General features: G+C 43.6%; 1 protein-coding gene across 2 annotated transcripts in view; it reads right to left on the bottom strand.

Moving 5' to 3' along the window:
- Positions 1-7,559, bottom strand: part of ZFX (zinc finger protein, X-linked) — a 22,116-nt gene extending 14,557 nt beyond the window's left edge. Inside the window, exons 1-3 of one of the 2 annotated variants that reach the window (XM_018570798.1) lie at positions 7,217-7,559; positions 1,541-1,616; positions 1,257-1,351 (exon numbers count right to left, since the gene is read on the bottom strand). In XM_018570798.1, the coding sequence (XP_018426300.1) occupies positions 1,257-1,323 (67 nt within the window). In that variant the 5' untranslated portion in view covers positions 1,324-1,351; positions 1,541-1,616; positions 7,217-7,559. The remainder of the gene's footprint in view (positions 1-1,256; positions 1,352-1,540; positions 1,617-7,216) is intronic. The other variant, XM_018570799.1, reaches the window with a different exon arrangement.
- Positions 7,560-18,973: the final 11,414 nt, after the last annotated feature.

Below are 18,973 nucleotides of genomic sequence, written 5' to 3'. Positions count from 1 at the left end.
GTTACATATCGCCGCGAACGTCGCAGTGAGAGCAATCATTTTAGGGCCATCAATCACTGATAACACTAAACTGATGAGCGGTAACAGCTTTTAAAGCGTCGCCTAGGGCCAATTTTGGGTATTATCGTTTTTTGAGGTTTCGCGCGCGCATGCAATTTTAAGGCTTGACATGTTTAGTGTCTTTTTACCCGACGTGACCCCATCTTTTATATTTTACCAAAAAATTGGGTAATAATAAATGTTTTATCATTTAATATAGGGGAAACTGTTTTTTTTTTTAAATTTCGGTAATTTTTCCTTAATATAGTAAAAAAATAAAACCCCCAGTGGTGAATAAATACCACCAAAAGAAGGCTCTATCTGTCCCCAAAAAAGGGTATAAAATTCATTTCAGTACAGCGCTGCATGACGGAATAAATGTCAGTCAAAGTACCGCAGCGCTGAATACTGAAAAATGGCCTGGATGGGAAGGGGGTTTAACACCGCGGATGTCAACTGGTTAAAGAGAACACATCTCCAAAATAATATCACATAGGGGGCTTGTGAGCCCTCAATGTGATGGCAATAAAGTAAAAAAAAAAAAAAAAGTTAAGTAAACTAGTCCCCAAACCCCGCGATTTTTAGCAGGCTCCTAGATTCACAGGAAATTTGTCAAGCCCTGGCGTAGAGTAAAATCAGGGTTCAGGAACATGGTTAACATGGACTGGGCACTCGGACATACTGATTGTCCATGAATCAGAGGCTAACAGACGGATGTCAATTTTCATGACATATCTACCCACTACCAGGGGCACAAAGGATGGATGTAATGCACTCCTGGTAGGTCCACAGTTGGAAAAAAATACATGTTATGTTAATGGGGCAAAATAAACAGTGCTGCTGGGAAACAACGAACAGAGGCTATGTTCTGTTTCAAGCAACATCACAAGTCCAAATATTTAGTCATTGTAAAAATTATTATATTGGAACATTGATGTTTTTTTATGAGCCATACTTCAAATAACTAAATTAGAAAGTGTACTCCTTTTCATAAGAAAATAAGCAATTAATAGATTTTGAAGAGGAAATTGCCACACACAGTGGAACATTCCTACATCAGTTGGCACAAGAACTCATCTCTTAATATGTCAAATTTCCACAACTTCATTTGATCCGACCATAATCCCAACTTTATTCTTCATAATCTTTTTGCTTTGCTCATGTGAATGCTTAAGGCTACATATTCAAACACAAGTGACCCAACCACCTTCTAGTACCTGAAGCATGGAAGAAAGCGTGCGGCTCTGTGGTGTGCAGTGCAAGCTCGGCTACATCCTCTTCCATGACTCCGAACGCGCATTAGCCAATCTTTCTGAAATAGAAAATAAATGATGCATAGGAAAAACAAAAAACTTAAAATGAAAGAAAGTTTTGTTTTCGGTATTAAACCCTAAAAACACACATTCATTATTAAAGATGCGTTCTGATGCCATCTCGCGCGACATGGCACCAACATTGTTATTCAACAGGCAAAATAAATGAATCACAGTCTTGTCCTCACCATTTGGAAATTAAATGTATGGAAGTGGACTCAAAGGTTTTCTTTGTAGGCAACAGTAATCATGTTTTCTTTATTACTGTAAAAAAACAGTATGGTAACAGTTTCAATAATTTATTGCAAAATAAAATACCTACAAACTTTTAAAACGCAAAATAATTGCTCTTCTTAAACTCCGGGCACAATAAACGTACCAGTTAAAGCAGTTATACTTTCATTTCCCTCAAAAGCAACTCCCTGTCATGCAGGCTTGCTTGTACAATAGGCAAGTTTGCTTGTTTACATGCTCCTGCTGTACTTCTGGGTCGCTCAGAAGTAAGGATTGCAGATCTCATACACCCCAGCACTTAGCTCATGTATTTACCTCCCTCTCCTCCTAGATATTCACAAACAAAACCTAGAGGAAAGAGAGGAGGAGACACAAGCGCAAGGCTGGAGTCAATGAGACCCACAGCGTTTAATCCTAGCTTCCAGGAAGTACAGCGGGAAAGAAAACAAGTAGCTAGCCCTAATGTACAGGAAAGCCTGTATGATGGTGGGGATTGCTTTTGAGGGAGAAGAAAGTACAACTACTATGGTAAGTTTATAGAAGCATAGCTAAAGAAAACCTGTGGTGGCCGAAATTGCTGCCCTCATGCCAAGAATGCTTTGCTACCTGTCTGCCTAATATGACCAACAATGCCAGGGACCTAGAACAAGCTTGCAGTCAGTGATGTTCAACTCCTGATCAGCATGCTTGTTCTGGGTCAATGCTTTAATCTATTAAAGCACCGCAACCAACATTTTCAAAAAGAGGAGTCAGCAATGGCAGCATACGTACTTCTCAGCACTGGTGTCCTTCAAAGAACAGCTTCAGAAAAATATATAAATGAGTTACGAATGTATTTTCTTTTACCAAGTCATTACATTTTCAAGTTCCTTCAGCATAAATACCTCAAGCTTGTTGGTAAATCAAAGTGCCACTATGTAGATGAAAGTTGAAATCAATTTTTCAGTGGGAGTGCTTAATGTGTAAATTGCTGGACAGGAGGTAGCTGTACTTAGATAGACATAACCTTGTGATGTTGTTCCCCTACCGGTTAGGAATATGGGGCAGAAGCATGGAGTCTATAGGCTCTGAAAGCACCATCACCTCACCTGCCTTGGCAAGCAGTGACACTTAAAGGAGAACTATGAGGCGAGTGCTTTTCACTCACCTCATAGTTCTAGCCGACCTGTGACAAGGAGACTGTCACAGGTCGGCTCAGTGGATCGGGAGGTGAGCGAACACATACCGGCGTTCGCTCACCTCTCAATCCTGTCACGGCTCTCTGCCATGACAGGGGAGGGGCTGGATTCGCCCCTCCGATCCGCCTGTGCTGACTGGCGGAACGGACGGAGCGGGTACAGCTGGCTCTGCCTCTAGATAGGCAGAGCCAGCTGTCAGTCACGCAGCTGGGCGGATCCAGACATAATTGCCAGGATCCGCTTCAGCGTCTTAGTATACCGCGAGCAGCAACTTGCGGTATACTGCGGCGTCTCAGTATACCGCGAGCTACAGCGCGCGGTATACTGAGCCTAGGGTGACGGGAGGACGCTAGTTTGTGTCCTCCCGTTACCCTAAGGAGAACTATGGGGAAAAGCCTTAACCCCATAGTTCTCCTTTAAAGCAGACACACACACACACACACACACCTCTAAAATAACAACAAACACACCTTTAGAAATGTTTAGTAATGACAATCTACAAACACTTATTTCTAGATAATTGCCGGCTTTTTATTCTTTACACATCTTATTTCCCTTTTCTTCCCCAGTCTTCTGACAGTGGCCATGTTTACTAGGGGCAGATTATTAGCTCTCCGATTACTTCCTGCATTTCTGGCACATGTGACTAGACATGTGACTAGGACATGTGACCATGCATATCATTTCAGGGAAGAAAAATGCTTTTCTCTGAGATCTCCTGAGATTTCCCAGCAATGCTCTGCTGATGACAAGGCAATCCCACTGTGAATTGTTTTGGCAAACTGAAGTAATTTTGCCTTTTCAAAGCAGGAAGTGAATGCTCTGCAAGTGTTAGGCTGGGCACACACCTTACAACCATCGCAAGACTTTTGTAAGGTCATTAAAAAAACGTACGATCTGCCTATCTTGGACAGGGGGCGGCCTTCCGATGACCGCAATGCTGAACATGCAGTGTGCACTTGCGCACACCGGCCCGTCCGGCTTTTATCTTATGAACATGCTACACACCCGAGTTTTCGAACATGTTCCTAAGATAAAAGTCGTGCGACCTTACAGTAGCAGAGGTCGCACGGCTCCCACACACCTTCCGATAATCGTACGATCGCGGGATGTCCCGCGATTATCGTAAGGTGTGTGGGCACCTTTAGTATTTCACAATCACAGCATTTTACATCTGACATGTCTATTATTAATCATCATACATAGGAGGGATGCATTGGTAGAATTTGATTTTTGAGTGTAAAAGGTTGGCTTTAAAGACTGTAGGCGGGACGGTAAAATTGAGCACATCATCCAGTCAGATTCAGCATCATACATTTTCTGCTCTATATTAGAAGTGGTAGTAGGGGGAGGGGGACTGTATGGCCAACAGTGATACCATACTATAGCTAGTTTTGAAAAAAACTAGCACACAAAAAATTAACCTTAAAAATGCAAGACTTTATTGAGGTTGAAAAGCATAAAGTGCAAAAACACAGGAGGTGGGTTTTTGGGCAATTGAAAGCATATTTACATACGTTTTTAAATAAAATGATACTGTATTTAAAAAAATTCACAGGTTAGTAGTTGGCGCCATAAGGCTCCAGGTCATGCCGTGTCCAGTTTCCCTTATTGCTGAAATCCACTGTTTTACCCACCCCCAAATAATAACAGGGTACATGACATCCTCCCAAGGGTAGGCAACTACAAAGCCTAAATATTAGCACATGGGGGTTTAAGCCTTGCTTAGTCCAAGAATGCATGGGGCTTTCCGGCTAGGTTCACACTAGGGCGATCCGTGACCACACGACAATCATTCATGAAACCACGCAGATGGCCACGGAAATCGCACAACACCGCCACTTGCTCTGGCAGTGCCATTATTTTCTAATGGCACCCCAGTCGCGGCAGGCAGACCGCGCAGTTTCCCGCCACAATTGCCGCGCAGACCTATCCCCATTGAAATCAATGGGGCCGCGTGTCATTTGCCGTGTGCAATCGTGCATGATCGCCGATATCTGAACCTAGCCATAGGAAGCTGAACTGACAAGCAAAGGTAGGCGAGGTAAAGAATGCACCTGTAGTATACATTTTGTAGGGGTGAAAACACTAAACTGATGTAAATGGGGCCTGGGCATACTTAAAGGACAATTTCTTCCACACATTATTAGGCACAAAAGCATTTTACACAATGTCATGTCCCCTCTAACAAACAAGATCTCCTTCCATCTAGTTATAGGGATGGCTGCTGACAAGACTCCCGAGGCAGAGCATGTACAGTGATGTGCCCGCTCCAGAATTAGAATCGCTTCTGCCAACCAAGCAATACCAAGATTGCTTTGTGCCGGGTAACAGACGTGTACAAATTTGTTGCCACCTTTACAGCTCATTGAAAACAAGCTCCATTTATCCCAGCTGAAAATTGAGTAAATGAAAAGCAATTGTCTCGTGTATATCTGCTGCCTTTGGTATGTTAGAGAGTAAAGCAAAGAAAGCATGAAATGAGAACATTTATTGCTTAGTCTACAAAGATAGTCTAACATGGTCTGGATGGATTTGTTGGATTATAAATAACTGGATCATAATGCTATTTCAAGCCAATTGTTTTCTGTAATTAGTAGGGATGCACTGATACCGAGTATTTGGACGAGTACTCATACTATTTGGTATCACTCCTCATTAACATGACAGGTCAATCTTGTAAATCGGCCAGTCACCATATTCCAATGGAGAAGAGTAGTCAGTCTGCTGTTTGGTATCACTGTGTGCACCATGCTGAACATGGTACAGAGAAAGCAAATGGGAGAGTTGTCTAAGGAGATCAGACAGAAAATAATAAACCAGCATGTCAAACATAATGGCTGGAAGACCATCTCCAAGCAGCTTGATGTTCCTGTGACTACAGTTGTGATCATTATGAAGACGTATAGCCGCCCTTCCTGCAAGAAGAACATGGACCCTGGATTGAATGGCATGATAGTGCCAAGCAGAGCTAAAGAAATCTTCCAAAGAGATACAAGCTGAACTCCAAGGTCAAGGTACATCAGAGTGTGAAGGCACCACCCGTCACTTTTTAGAGACAATAGTCTGGAAGGAAGGAATTTGCATAGTGTATGGCCAGCTTGAATTTTTAAAGGAGCATTGGCGACCTGGCTCCTAGGATTTGTCCAGCTCTGCGTTACCCTATTAGTCCAATTTTGTACAACACAACCTATAGCTAGCCATCCACAGCCAAATCCTGCCCAAATTCGAGCTGAGGGTGGCTATGTCAGAACTACCCGGCTTTATAGGAGTCGATTGAAAAGGCAAAGGGCCCGGGTGGAAAACTGTCAGCTGAACAGTGGTTGCATCCAATCGGACACAGTCACTGTTCCAGCAGCCTCGGAGATTCCTTCGCTCCTTGTTGTTTAGCGTGGATGGGGGAAATCGATTGATTGCTCTCTTTCAGCCTGTGTGGTGAATGAAGGAAATGTAAATGTGTAGGAGCAGCTCCCCACCTTATATAACACAGATGTGCCGCATTCCATGACTACCAGGGATCTGAGGTGATTGAGCTGCCAAATGTCATTGTCTCAGGCAGAGCCAGTTTCTATAGATCACTAATATTTATTGAACAGTAAATACACCCAGATCATTACCTTCATTTAAAAATAAAAATATATTCTATCATCTATTCCAATGACATATAGCTCTATTTTGCTGTGGCACGAATTCATAGAATCAGATATGTGAATGATGCACACTGAGGTTGTTTGAACATAACACAGGTTACACTACTCTCACTATATAGGCAGTGCCTGAACATCAGCCACTCCTAAATAAAACAAGCTGAACATTCGTCGAGCACTTTCATTTTTCTCCCTCCTACGCCCTGATTTTTTTTTTTCCCTCTGAGAAGGAAGATTCAAGATGGCGGCGTGTCCCCTCCCCCTCCCTCACATGCAGTCTGTGTGGACGGCCGCCATCTTGCTTTTAATGCTTCCCTTATTGCAGCCGCAAGAAAGTAAAATAAAACGTCTAAAATCTGCTGTGTAACAAGCCGAGGCTGATAATAAAGGCTGCCCCGTTCATGTGGGCCCCGTCCACCGGTATGCGTGGACAAAACAGAGGCCATGTGATGAGGCAAAGTGCTGCACACTGCCAGCCGCCGCCCCCCTTCTTCCACCCCAATCAGGGCCTAGCTGCGGCCTCCTCTGAGGCCTGGAAGGGCGAGCGGTCGGATAAAGGCCTAAAAGCGGGCCACACCAGGCCGCGGCCTGCCATTCCGTCAGCCAGCTAAAGCGACGGTGACCGGAAAATGGGTACGGGCAGGCGGTGGACACGTCTAGCATTGCCTGCCCTTTTCTCCCTTATCCTTCATGAAGGGCAGACGAGGCTGCAGGCGAGACGCCCGGGTCTCGGCCTGGTACATTCCCGTAGATCGCGGTCCGTCCCCGCCCTAGGCCCCCGTTCTGCCTCCCGCCGCGGCCTTACCTAAGAACGAGGTGTGGGTTTTTCCGTCTGCTCCGGGGGGGAACCGGGGCTCCTTCCTCCGTTAGGCCTGTTCGCGATGGCTGATTCGAAGGGAGGGGGGAAGGTAGAGAGTGAGTGCGAGAGGCAGAAAGGGAGGGGCCGAGCTCGATGGCTGAGAGAGGGGGGAAGGAGGGAGAGGGAAAAAAGAGCGGGCAGCTCTCCTGGCTGGGGCCGCCGTCAGCAGTAAACGTCACTGCCGCAGAGCCTCAGGAAAATGCGGAAGGGGGAGGCCGCATTCGAAGCAGACTGGCTGCTGGAGGAAGGGAAGCTAAGGCCGGGCCAGGGCCCAATGCGGGAGTAGAGTCACCCCGGGGGGGCGGAGGGGGAACCGAGCACGGTGTTCTCACCATACCGCCTGCTCTTGAGGAAGGCTAGGTCCCCTCACGACCAGGCGGAATTATATTAAATATATATTAATGTCACCTACGAGATTTCCAGTTTTTTGTCCCAGGACAATGGTGGTTCTACGCTGTCCCTCATATTCTGTGTGTGAATATCAGACAACATCCCTGTGGAATCAGCTTTTTAATATTTGATATATTACTAACTGCTGAATTCTATACACATAGTAATAAAGAGGTGTCAGCCATCATAGGAGCCAGCTATGCTGAGGTGTTTAGTCACATTGAGCCCCCATTCCCACCTGTGCGTTTTGAAGCGCGTTTTCAGAAGCGTTCTATCGCTCAACATGCAGATCTCAATGTTTTTCAATTTTGTCGGCTGACATCAGTGGGATGTGATGTTGCTCAACACCCGAAAAAAGTCCAGGAGCTTCTTTAGGACATGAACGTGCTTTTTGTGGCCCCAGTAGACCCGAGAAACACGCAATTCATTCCTAGGAGCCTTCTTTCCATTGGCTAAAACCAAAAACGATCAAAGTGAAAATGACGCTAAAGTGTGAACAGAGCCTAAGGCCCCATTCACATTGAGCGATTTATCGCGCGGTAATTCCCGCGATATCGTGGCTATTTACTGCGCGATATCGCTCTTCAATGCTTTGCAATGGGGCAAAGGGTCCTGCTGTCGCGGGTCGTGTGTCGCTACAGCAGGACCCTTTTTCGAGCGGATTTTGCCGCGATTCAATGCTTTTTGATGCAAGCATTTGCGTGATATTGCGCGACAAACGCGCGATTTGCGAATCGCCAAGTGTGAATGGGGCCTTAGGTCTCCTTCACGCTTGCAGTGTCAAACCTGCAATTATATTATTATTACAATACAGGATTTGTATAGTGCCAACAATTTGCGCAGCGCTTTACAATATGTTTACAGCACATTTCTAAATGCAGGTAATTGATTTTTCAAGGGTATCGATCTGTCTGGACGTTTACCTACGTTCAGAGCCGTTCGCTTTAGCTGCATTTAGAGAACATAGAATTCTGGGTGTCCAGAACCCGGTTAGAAAAGAAGGGAGCACTGACACTCCGATTTTGACGCACGTTGATGTTACCACAAATCAAACAACGTTTCCAGACCACCTTGGGGCCCTTCATCAGGCATTGTCTGCCCCAAAACGTTTGCTTTGTGATAACATGCTTCCATTGTGTAGACACAACAGACAGTGAGAGAAAATATCCCCTCAGGGTAACTTCACACCAGCAGCTAAGCTCAATAAAAGATATGTTTGCATCACAGATCGGAGTGCCGGTGATTCCTCTTCTCATTCCTTGTAAGTGCGGCACCATCCAGTTGTCACTAGCACCCATTGCAGATTCTAAAGGTGACTCGTCAGTCAGAAGTGTGGTGGGACACGTACAATAGCCAGAATCTGGTTAGAAATGCTAAATGCCGCTATACTGAGGTAAACTCTGCAAAACCCGCTTGAGCGCTCATTCACACGAGCCGCATTCTAAGTTGAACGGTGTATTTTAGTGTGCGGCTGGGTGGCGGTGCTGTGCAGCGGTACAACGCAATGTACTGTTTAGTGCTGCAGCTAACGATTATTTTCATAGTCGATTAGTTGCCCAATTATTTTTTCAATTGATTGGTTGTATTAAAAATAAATATTCTCATTCCCCCCCCCCCACTAATCGATAATGAGAATCGTTACCAACTATTCTCATTATCGATTTAATCTATTAGTTGTTGCAGCCCTAGTACTGTTTACATATTATTGTTAGTATACAAAGTGTACAATCGATTAAGGTCATCGCAGAGCACTGCAGTGACCTCCGATACCATCCAATGCACTGCTCACCGCACATCACACCAGTATCATGGGGTGAACGAGGCATGTAGAAAACCATTTTCAATGTGATTGGCATTGATCAGTTGCTGGAAAACACCGGTACCCACTAATGGTGTTACAGAAAGTCCACCCACACACAATAATAAAAAAAAATAGCATGTATTGATTTTTTGGGATTGGAGCATGCTGGTAAGAGGGGGATGGTTTGTTGGTGGGGGGGCTTGTTTATGTAGCCATGTTTCATACTGTATGGATATTTCCACCACCTAATTGATATATCCCATTCTCCTGGGTACCATAGTAACATAGTGCCACTTATACATCAAGTAGAAATATGTCACCAGCACACCAGTAATTCTTCATCCCGAAGAAACGTCTTTATTGATGTTCATGTCAGCAAGTACATGAAGCAATTTCTTAAATGTTTCAGGTTACACACCAAATATGGGACCCGTCATGCATCCATGAGCCACAGATCCCAGCTGCAATGCTTTGAAGGCTCTATACCCGACTCGTGATGGACTATAATTAGGGATGTCCCGATGCCACTTTTTCAGGCCCAAGTACAAGTACTTCCCCTCATGTACTTGCCGATACCAATTACCGATACTTTTCTTAAAGGGACAGGTGACTTTAAATGATCCATAGAACAACTACATGTTCTGTACTATGGATCATGATTTAACCTATTCATGTTAGCAGCGGAGAATTTTAAATCTATTGCTGGAGTGTAGTGGAGGTGTGTGCTGTATATATGTACTACATATACATTACACGCGTCCAGTGCACTATAGCAATAGATTTACAGCCAGCCCGTCCCAGGTTAGAGTATATACTGCTCATACAGTGCAGAGAATACATTTACAATTAAACTGCAGCATAACAGTGTCGTGTCATGTCCGCCCGCCCTCACTCATCTGGCAGTCTCCGGCCACCTAAATTAGGACCCCACCTGAAGCTCCGCCCACTGGAGCAGCAGTGACGCGACGCTCGGCGAGGTAAGTAAGAAAAAAAAAACAGCGCAAGCTTCGGCAATAGGCATCGTGGCATTTTGACAAGTACATGTCAAAATGCCCTGTATCGGGCCCGATTCCGATGCATCGGTATCGGGACACCCCTAACTATAATCTTAATACCAATTAGTAAACTAAACATGAGATAGTAGTCCATCACAGGAGTGAGTTTGGAGTGGCGGCTACTTTACAACAGGGACCATGGGGAACAAAAGTAGCCCCCCTCCAGAAGGAAGGACAGTGTCAGCACCGATTCAGAAATGATTTGAGGATCTACAGCCGAGTGATTCACAAATAAGATACATTTATGTTAATAGTTAAGGTACTTGAATGTATTTTTAAGATTTAACTTCTGAGTTTAGTGTCACTTGAAGGAAATCCATTCAAATGCCCCAGAACAAACAATAAAAACAGACATGCAGCATTTTTGACGCAGCTCACCACAACGTACAGTTGTGTGTTACCATGTGTTGTGGTGTGCTGCAACGCATGTACTTTCGGGGGGTTCTTTGAATCCTTATAATAACTTCAGAAACTTGACTCTTGTTGTATTTGTACCATCCGCACTGATGTCAATGCAGTGCATACAGTTTAGATCATCGGTAAAAAAAACAAAAACGTATTTTGCGCTCCATAACCAATAAGACGCAGGCAGTTTCTGTCACATTTTCTGTGACAGAAGCTGCAGTAAGTGACTGCTGAGACAAGTGGCGCTGTGATTACAGCACCACGGTCTCAGTGATCACACAGAACGGACGTTCTCCTCTATGGTGAGCTCCTATCTCGTGGTCACGGGTTCCCCAGAGGAGCGGGGGAGATCTGAATAGATCACTTGTATTAAACGAGCAGCGGCTTCCACTGTACGTTTAGCTCTGCTTTAGCAGGACTAAATGTACACAAAACTAGGGATTCGCTCCATAAGAAGCACACACATTTTCCCCAGCCTTTTGGGTGGGAAAAAGTGTGTCTTATGGTGCGAAAAATACGGTATATAGATTTTTTAAAGATATTTGCTTCAGTAGTTATTTCCAAAATGTCTTCAGGCGTTTCACCATTATGCAGGTATTCCACGAGCATTTACAGCACAGCCAGACCACTGACATCAGTGCATTTGAGTGTACAAATGAGTTGATTTAAAATGTCAGTAGCACAAAGGAAAACAAATCTAGTTACAGTATTATTAGAAAGTAGGACATCTTTCATTTTTGCTGCTTTGGTCCCAAACATAGTTCCAGACAAAAAAAATTTGTTTACACTCACAAAACCAGTTGTCGTTACTGTGGCAATTTTATAACACTTATTCGGCTCTTCCAAAAAAAAAAAGTTTATCTCTCATCTCTGGAAGACGTCGTCCAAAACGTGTAGAGAGATGCTTTCATGGAGTTATTACCAACATTTTTGTTCACATATTAAGCAGGCTGAAATTTGGTTTGCCTCCCCACTACAAAAGTAGAAACCATATTTTATGTTTTTGTTGATAGAACTGCATGGTTTAAAATAGGTTCCGGAGCGCATTATGCTGCAGTTCCTGGACTTCTTCTTTAAAGGAGAACTATGGGGTTAATGCTTTTCTCCATAGTTCTCCTTAGGGTAACGGGAGGACACAAACTAGCGTCCTCCCGTCACCCTCTGCTCAGTATACCGCGAGCTGTAGCTCGCGGTATACTGAGACGCCGCAGCTGAAGCGGATGCCGACAATTGTGCCGGGATCCGCCCAGCTGCGTGACTGACAGCTGGCTCTGCCTATCTAGAGGCAGAGCCAGCTGTACCCGCCCCCTCCCCCGTCTGTTCCGCCAGTCAGTGCTGGCGAGGAGGGGGGAATCCAGTCCCTCCCCTGTCACAGCAGAGAGCCGTGACTGGATTGGTATGTGTTCGCTCACCTCCCGATCTACTGAGCCCACCTGTGACAGTCTCATTGTCACAGGTCGGCTAGAACTATGAGGTGAATGAAAAGCACTCACCTCATAGTTCTCCTTTAACCGCTTGAAGACCAGGTGTTTATACCCCCTTCCTGGCCAGGCCATTTTTCAGTATTAAGCGCTGCGGTACTTTGACTGACATTTATTCCGTCATACAACACTGTACTGAAATGAATTTTATACCATTTTTTGGGGATACATAGAGCTTTCTTTTGGTGGTATTTAATTACCACTGGGGTTTTATTTTTTACTATATTAAGGAAAAATTACTGAAATTGTTTTAACCTTATGTTATAAAACATTTATTGTTCCCTAAATCTAAAAAACGGGTCACATCGGGTAAATAGACACCAAACATGTCAAGCTTTAAAATTGCGCGCACCCGCAACGTCTCAAAAACCTACCACACCCAAAATTGACCATAGGCAACACTTTGAAAGCTTTTACCGCTCATCAGTTTAGTGTTATACTGATTGATGGCCCTAGACTTATTGCTCTCACTGTGACATTTGCGGCGATATGTAACATGTGCGGCGTAATGGGCGCAATCATCGTTTTCGCACCCAACACATGTTTGCGTGTATGTTCTTTTTCATGTGTGACTTAAACTTTTTTTTTTACAATTTTTTCCCCCCACTTAACTCTCTTGTTATCACATGCCGGGCTAAGAAACCCCCCTATGTGATAGCAAAGAAATGTGACAGGTTCTCTTTAATGGAGATATCAGGGGTCTCCAAGAGATTTGTTTAGTTTCGTTTTGGATGTTTCATGATTTAGTTTTTCGGGATTCGGGTCTGAAAGTCAATTCATTTCGGCATTTGGACTTAAGTGAATCAGAGTTAAATGATAATTCTAAACAAAAATTAGTTGCAGATATGTGACATTAAATGTTTAATTTGCTTCTTTTTAACTTCTGACACTCCATAGAAACAATAAAAAAAACAGTGTGCGGTTCCCTGACAATTCATACCAGACCCTTTAGGCCTGGTAGGAATGTTAAAGGGCACCCCTGATGTAAAAAAAAAAAAGTGCAGTTCTCCGACATACCTAAAATACATTAGGTATTTTGAGCGGAACCCCAATGCCAAAAAAAGTAAAGAAAAAAAACATGGGGTCCCCTAAAATCCTGTAGCAGACCCTTAATGTGGGCAGCAGCCTGGCGGGGTTGGAAAGGGGGGTGAGCGAGCCCACCCCCTCCACCATACCAGGCCACATGCCCTCGGCATTGGGAGGGTGCTTTTCCAGGGGGAACAAAAGACACAAGTTTTTGAAAATGTATTTTTTTTTTTAAATGTCCCATGATGTCAGTCCCGCCCCCTGCCGCCTGACAGAAAAAAAAAACCCACCGGCCACTGGCTGTCCGATGCAATGCTTACATCGAGCAATGGGCAGAAATAAGCCAAGTCTGCTATTGGCTATTCCAAATTGAAATAGCCAACAGCAGACTGGCTAATGCACCCGCCCAATGCCTGATAGCAGTCTTGAGAGAGAACTTTCTCAGGTCTGTTCCTCTGCGGGAGCAATAGCCATTCTGCTGTTGGCTATTTTTTAATTGGAAAAGCAAATAGCAGGCTGGCTATTGCTCCGCCCACTACCTTCTGTCAATCAGCAGAGGAGCGGACCTGAGAGATTCCCCACATTTTTTTTGGCATTGGGTCCCCCTTAAGTTCCTTCCAGACCTAAAGGGAACCGCACGCTTGGTTTTTTTTTTCTTCTCATTATTATTTCTTTGTAGTGTTACTTTAATACTTTAGTGTATGCTGTCACAGCTGTCACATTCTCTGTCAGCAAAGACGCAGAAGCTGTTACAGATCGACACAGATCTTTCTTTGTTTCTTTCTTTTCTTTCCATTTTGTAACAATATACTGTTACTTTGTTTTTACAAGTCCAGAATGTCAACAAAGTGCAGAGAAGCCCAAGAGCGGTAAATGATAGCTCTCCTGCTTTCTTGTTTCGTTCCAAATGAAATTCGGATGTATCTGAATTTCGTTATCAAACATTTGGATTCGTTTGGATTCATTATTTTTAGCATTCGGAAATTCGGATGTATCTGAATCTCGTTATCAAACATTTGGATTCATTATTTTTAGCATTCGGAAATTCGCATGTATCTGAATTTCGTTATCAAACATTTGGATTCTTTCGCATTCATTATTTATGTCCTTCGGAAATTCGGATGCATCCAAATGTCCGAATTTACAGAAATTCATATGAATTTCAACTCATAAGGAAACGAATCGCACATGTCTATTGTGGTACCTGCTTTTCCCCCCCCCTTATGTTAAAAAGAAACACTTTTCTTCTTTCTTTTCATTAATAATATTTCCATGACAATAAATAAAGCAAACAAGTTTTTTGGTTTTAACTATATTGACCACTTCCGGGTCGCACTTCGTCTATAGACAGCCGTGTTCTTGGTACCGCTTTTAACAGCAGGCAATTGCTGTTAATGTACAAGCGATCCGGCATCTGTACAGCTGCCGGATCGTTTGTACCGTGCTGCGCGCGGGTCTCCCCGCAATGATCGGAGAGAGATTCAGCGGCCTCCAGCCGCTGATCTCTCCTCCGATCACTGGACCTGGAGGTGATGTGTATTACATCACTTACGGTGTCACTCTTACAGTCTCCGGCTCTTAGAGCCAGGAGATGAAGCTGGGGAAGCAGATCTCTGCTTCCTTAGCTTCTTTGGGGTCCCTAGGTGACATTAGGGGTCTGAAAGACCCCTGATGTCTCCATAAAGAGGACCTGTCATACCCTATCTGCTATTACATAGGGGTGCTTGTTAGCAATAGGGTTAGTGTAAAAAAAATAAAGTGTTTAAAAATTAAAGTAACATAAAAGCATAAAAGAAAAAAAAATGCAAAACATTTTTTTTAAGTCCCCACACATACACACGCAAACACGTGTTGGTGCGCCACCGTGTGCGAAAACGACAATTGCGCTCACATGTTACGTATCCCCGCGAACGTCAGAGTGAGAGCAATAATTCTAGCACCATCAGTCACTGTTAGCACTAAAATGATGAGTGGTAAAAGCGTTTAAAATGTTCCCTATGGGAAATTTTGGTTATTGCCATTTTTTGCGGTTTCAAGGGGCGAACTCAATTTTAAGGCTTGACATGTTTGGTATCTATTTATCCGGCGTGACCCCGTCTTTCACATGTTTCATATTTTACAAGAAAAATGGGTATTATATTCTGTTTCTGTGCACTAAATTTTAATTTAGTTTATTTTTTCCTAAAAATACTGGTTTGATAAACATTTGCGTAAAAACCGTGCAACATCAAAAATTGCAACTAGCATTTTTTTTATTCTACAGGGCCTCTGCTTTCAGAACATATATAATTGTTTGGGGGTCTGGAGCGGTTTTCTAGCCAAAAATGTGTATTTTATCATGTGCGCGCAAATAGTAAGAAAATGCCCCGGACAGCAAGTGGTTAACACACATTCATGGTTACATGTTTTTCTAGGACTGGGCTGTGGTTTAATTTTGGGCAAACTCTGCATATGTGGGGTCCTCACAAATCCTCAGATTTCAAAACAATTATCGTTTTAGATTTCTTGTGTTTTGAGAATATAGGAAAGTGTTACTTTATGTGATAGAAATATTTATAAATCATATCAAATCATACTAAGGAGGACTGAGGATTGTCACAAATTGTTATCATCGCCTATTGCCAGAGTTTATATCAGTTTAAATACAGTATATCAGGGGTGCCCACAATTTTTCGTCTGGAGGTCTACTTTTCAAATGACGAGCTCAATGAGATCTACCAATGAAAAAACACCTGCATTCAGGGGCAGGAGGGGGCGTGGCGGTGCATTGAAGTTAACCAGCCCCCTTATCTCTCCTCTCTTTCTCCCCTGTTTCTATCTGCTGTCTCTTCTCTCACTGTCTCTCTCCTGTCTGTCTTTTCTTACCTCCACTGCAGCAGCTTCCCAAGTCTCCTCTCTTCTCTCCTTCCTGTCTGCGGCGTCTGACACGTTCAGCTGCACGAGCACCGTGGGAGGACAGAACACAGGTCAGTGAGCCGATCGCAATCTACCAGTAGATCGCGATCTACCTAATTGGCACCGTGATAGGTTGTCACCTGTGCAATAAGTCCATCCGTGAAATTTCCTTGCTACTAAATATTCCACGGTCAACTGCTAGTGGTATTATAACAAGTGGAAGCAACTGGGAACAACAGCAACTCAGCCACGAAGTGGTAGGCCACGTAAAATGACAGAGGGGTCAGCGCACAGAAGTCGCCAACTGTCTGCAGAGTCAATAGCTACAGACCTCCAAACTTCATGTGGCCTTCAGATTGGGACAACTACAGTGTGTAGAGAGCTTCATGGAACGGGTTTCCATGGCTGAGCAGCTGCATCCAAGCCTTACATCACCAAGTGTCGGATGCAGTGGTATAAAGCATGCCACTGGGGTTGTTTTTCATGGGTTGGGCTTTGCCCCTTAGTTCCAGTGAAGGGAACTCTTAAGGCATCAGCATAACATTTTGGACAATTTCATGCTCCCAACTTTGTGGGAACAGCTTCCTGTTCCAGCATGACTGCGCACCAGTGCACAAAGCAAGGTCCATAAAGACATGGATGAGCGAGTTTGGGGTGGAGGAACTTGACTGGCCTGCACACAGTCCTGCCCTCAACCCGATAGAACACCTTTGGGATAAATTAGAGCAGAGACGGCGAGCCAGGCCTTCTCGTCCAACATCAGTACCGGACCTCACAAATGTGCTTCTGGAAGAATGGTCAAACATTCACATAGACACACTCCTAAACCTTGTGGATGCCTTCTCGGAAGAGTTGAAGCTGTTATAGCGGCAAAGGGTGGGCCAACTCAATATTAAACTCTACGGACTAAGACTGGGATGCCATTAAAGTTTATGTGCGTGTAAAGGCAGGCGCCCCAATACTTTTGGCAATATAGTGTATTTCTCTCCCTTTCCGTTCCAAAGGGCTGCCAGACATGCAGGGTCTGAATTTGATGCAGCAGTTGCAAGTGGCAAAAATTTTCTCGCATGCAAAACAAGTGTATCGCGTGTCTTTCCTGATGCACCAAAAAAAAGTCCTATAGGTGATAAAGAGTGAAGAAGGTAAGGAGTAATGTGTTGCAAAACACTCTATTGGATGCATTACAGCATGATCAATCCTGCAATTATGCCTGAAAATGTGTAAAACGGTCACTTCCTGGCTTTTTCCTCAGCGTTTCACAAAAAAAGGCCTTTATCACCATGTCTGAGGTGGTGACAAATATAGGAGATTTTTCTCAAACACTTATTTAAATGATAAAGCTCTTTTTTCTTCTCACCGTTTATTAAACAGGTACATTCCTATTACTCTCTGTGTACTTATTACAATGAAGAGAAATGGTGAGAGATTTCAGTTCCTACCTGACATGGCGCTTTATTAAACACCACTTTAGAAACTTTTCACTGCGATAAGGTGAGAAAAGTCTTATCACTGCTTATCACACTCTTTTCACAGCTTCTTAAACGTACACCAAAAGCATTATATGTAAGGATAAATCCTACTAAATTGAATCACAAATGTATTAGCGTTAGCGTCTCCACATCAATGGTTACTAATCAGGTTTCATCCACGTCTCTGGTCTCCTCCAGAATAGTAAATTAATGTATGATCCTACAAAAAAGTTTTACGAGTTGAATCCAGATGGATTCACATTTTAAAAGATGCTCAGAAACATGGATTAAACGAGCAATTATCTTTTCGCAAAAAAAACCCAAAACAGCTGCACTAAAATGTCCCAAAGAAGCACTTGCCCTTTAAGGAGAATCAGTATATATTAATCGGAAAAAAAAACTTTTGTATTATTGGTCTCAATATTTAACAATTTGTTCCTTGTATTTTTCTCTTACAGGAATAATAAAACTGTTTTGTAAATGTGTTCACCAGGTAAAAGGATGTATATATTCACAACCATGAAGCAATAGCACCGCTCCTTTATGACCAGCAGGGGAAAATAACGGATGCTCGCCGGTATGGGCATGCCCATACTCCAACATTTACTGCCACTCGATCCAAAGAAAGTCCGTTTGTACACAATAAAAACACTGGAATAAAGTAACCGAAGATTACACACCATCACAATGTCCCGTCTCAGGTACGCCGCTTTAGGACCCGTTTCACCAAAGCCCATGACTGGTTGTTAAGCATAAAAGAGGAGCGGAACTGAGGAGGGATGTTGTGATGCTGTGGAATCTTCAAAAAAGTTTTCCCAATGTTTATTTGGTGTATGGATGCACATACTTATATATACAGTATCTCACAGAAGTGAGTACACCCCTCACATTTTTGTAAATATTTGTTGATATTTCATGTGACGACAGAAGAAATGACACTTTGCTACAATGTAAAGTAGTGAGTGTACAGCTTGTATATCAGTGTACATTTGCTGTCACCTCAAAATAACTCCACACACAGCCATTAATGTCTAAACCGCTGGCAACAAAAGTGAGCACACCCCTAAGTGAAAATGTCCAAATTGGGCCCAATTAGCCATTTTCCCTCCCCGGTGTCATGTGACTCATTAGTGTTACAAGGTCTCAGGTGTGAATGGGGAGCAGGTGTGTTAAATTTGGTG

Source organism: Nanorana parkeri, unplaced genomic scaffold (genome assembly GCF_000935625.1).
Source record: "Nanorana parkeri isolate BGI_ZX_2015 unplaced genomic scaffold, ASM93562v1 scaffold1597, whole genome shotgun sequence".
NCBI lineage: Eukaryota > Metazoa > Chordata > Amphibia > Anura > Dicroglossidae > Nanorana > Nanorana parkeri.
This window is presented reverse-complemented; position numbering and strand designations above follow the sequence as displayed.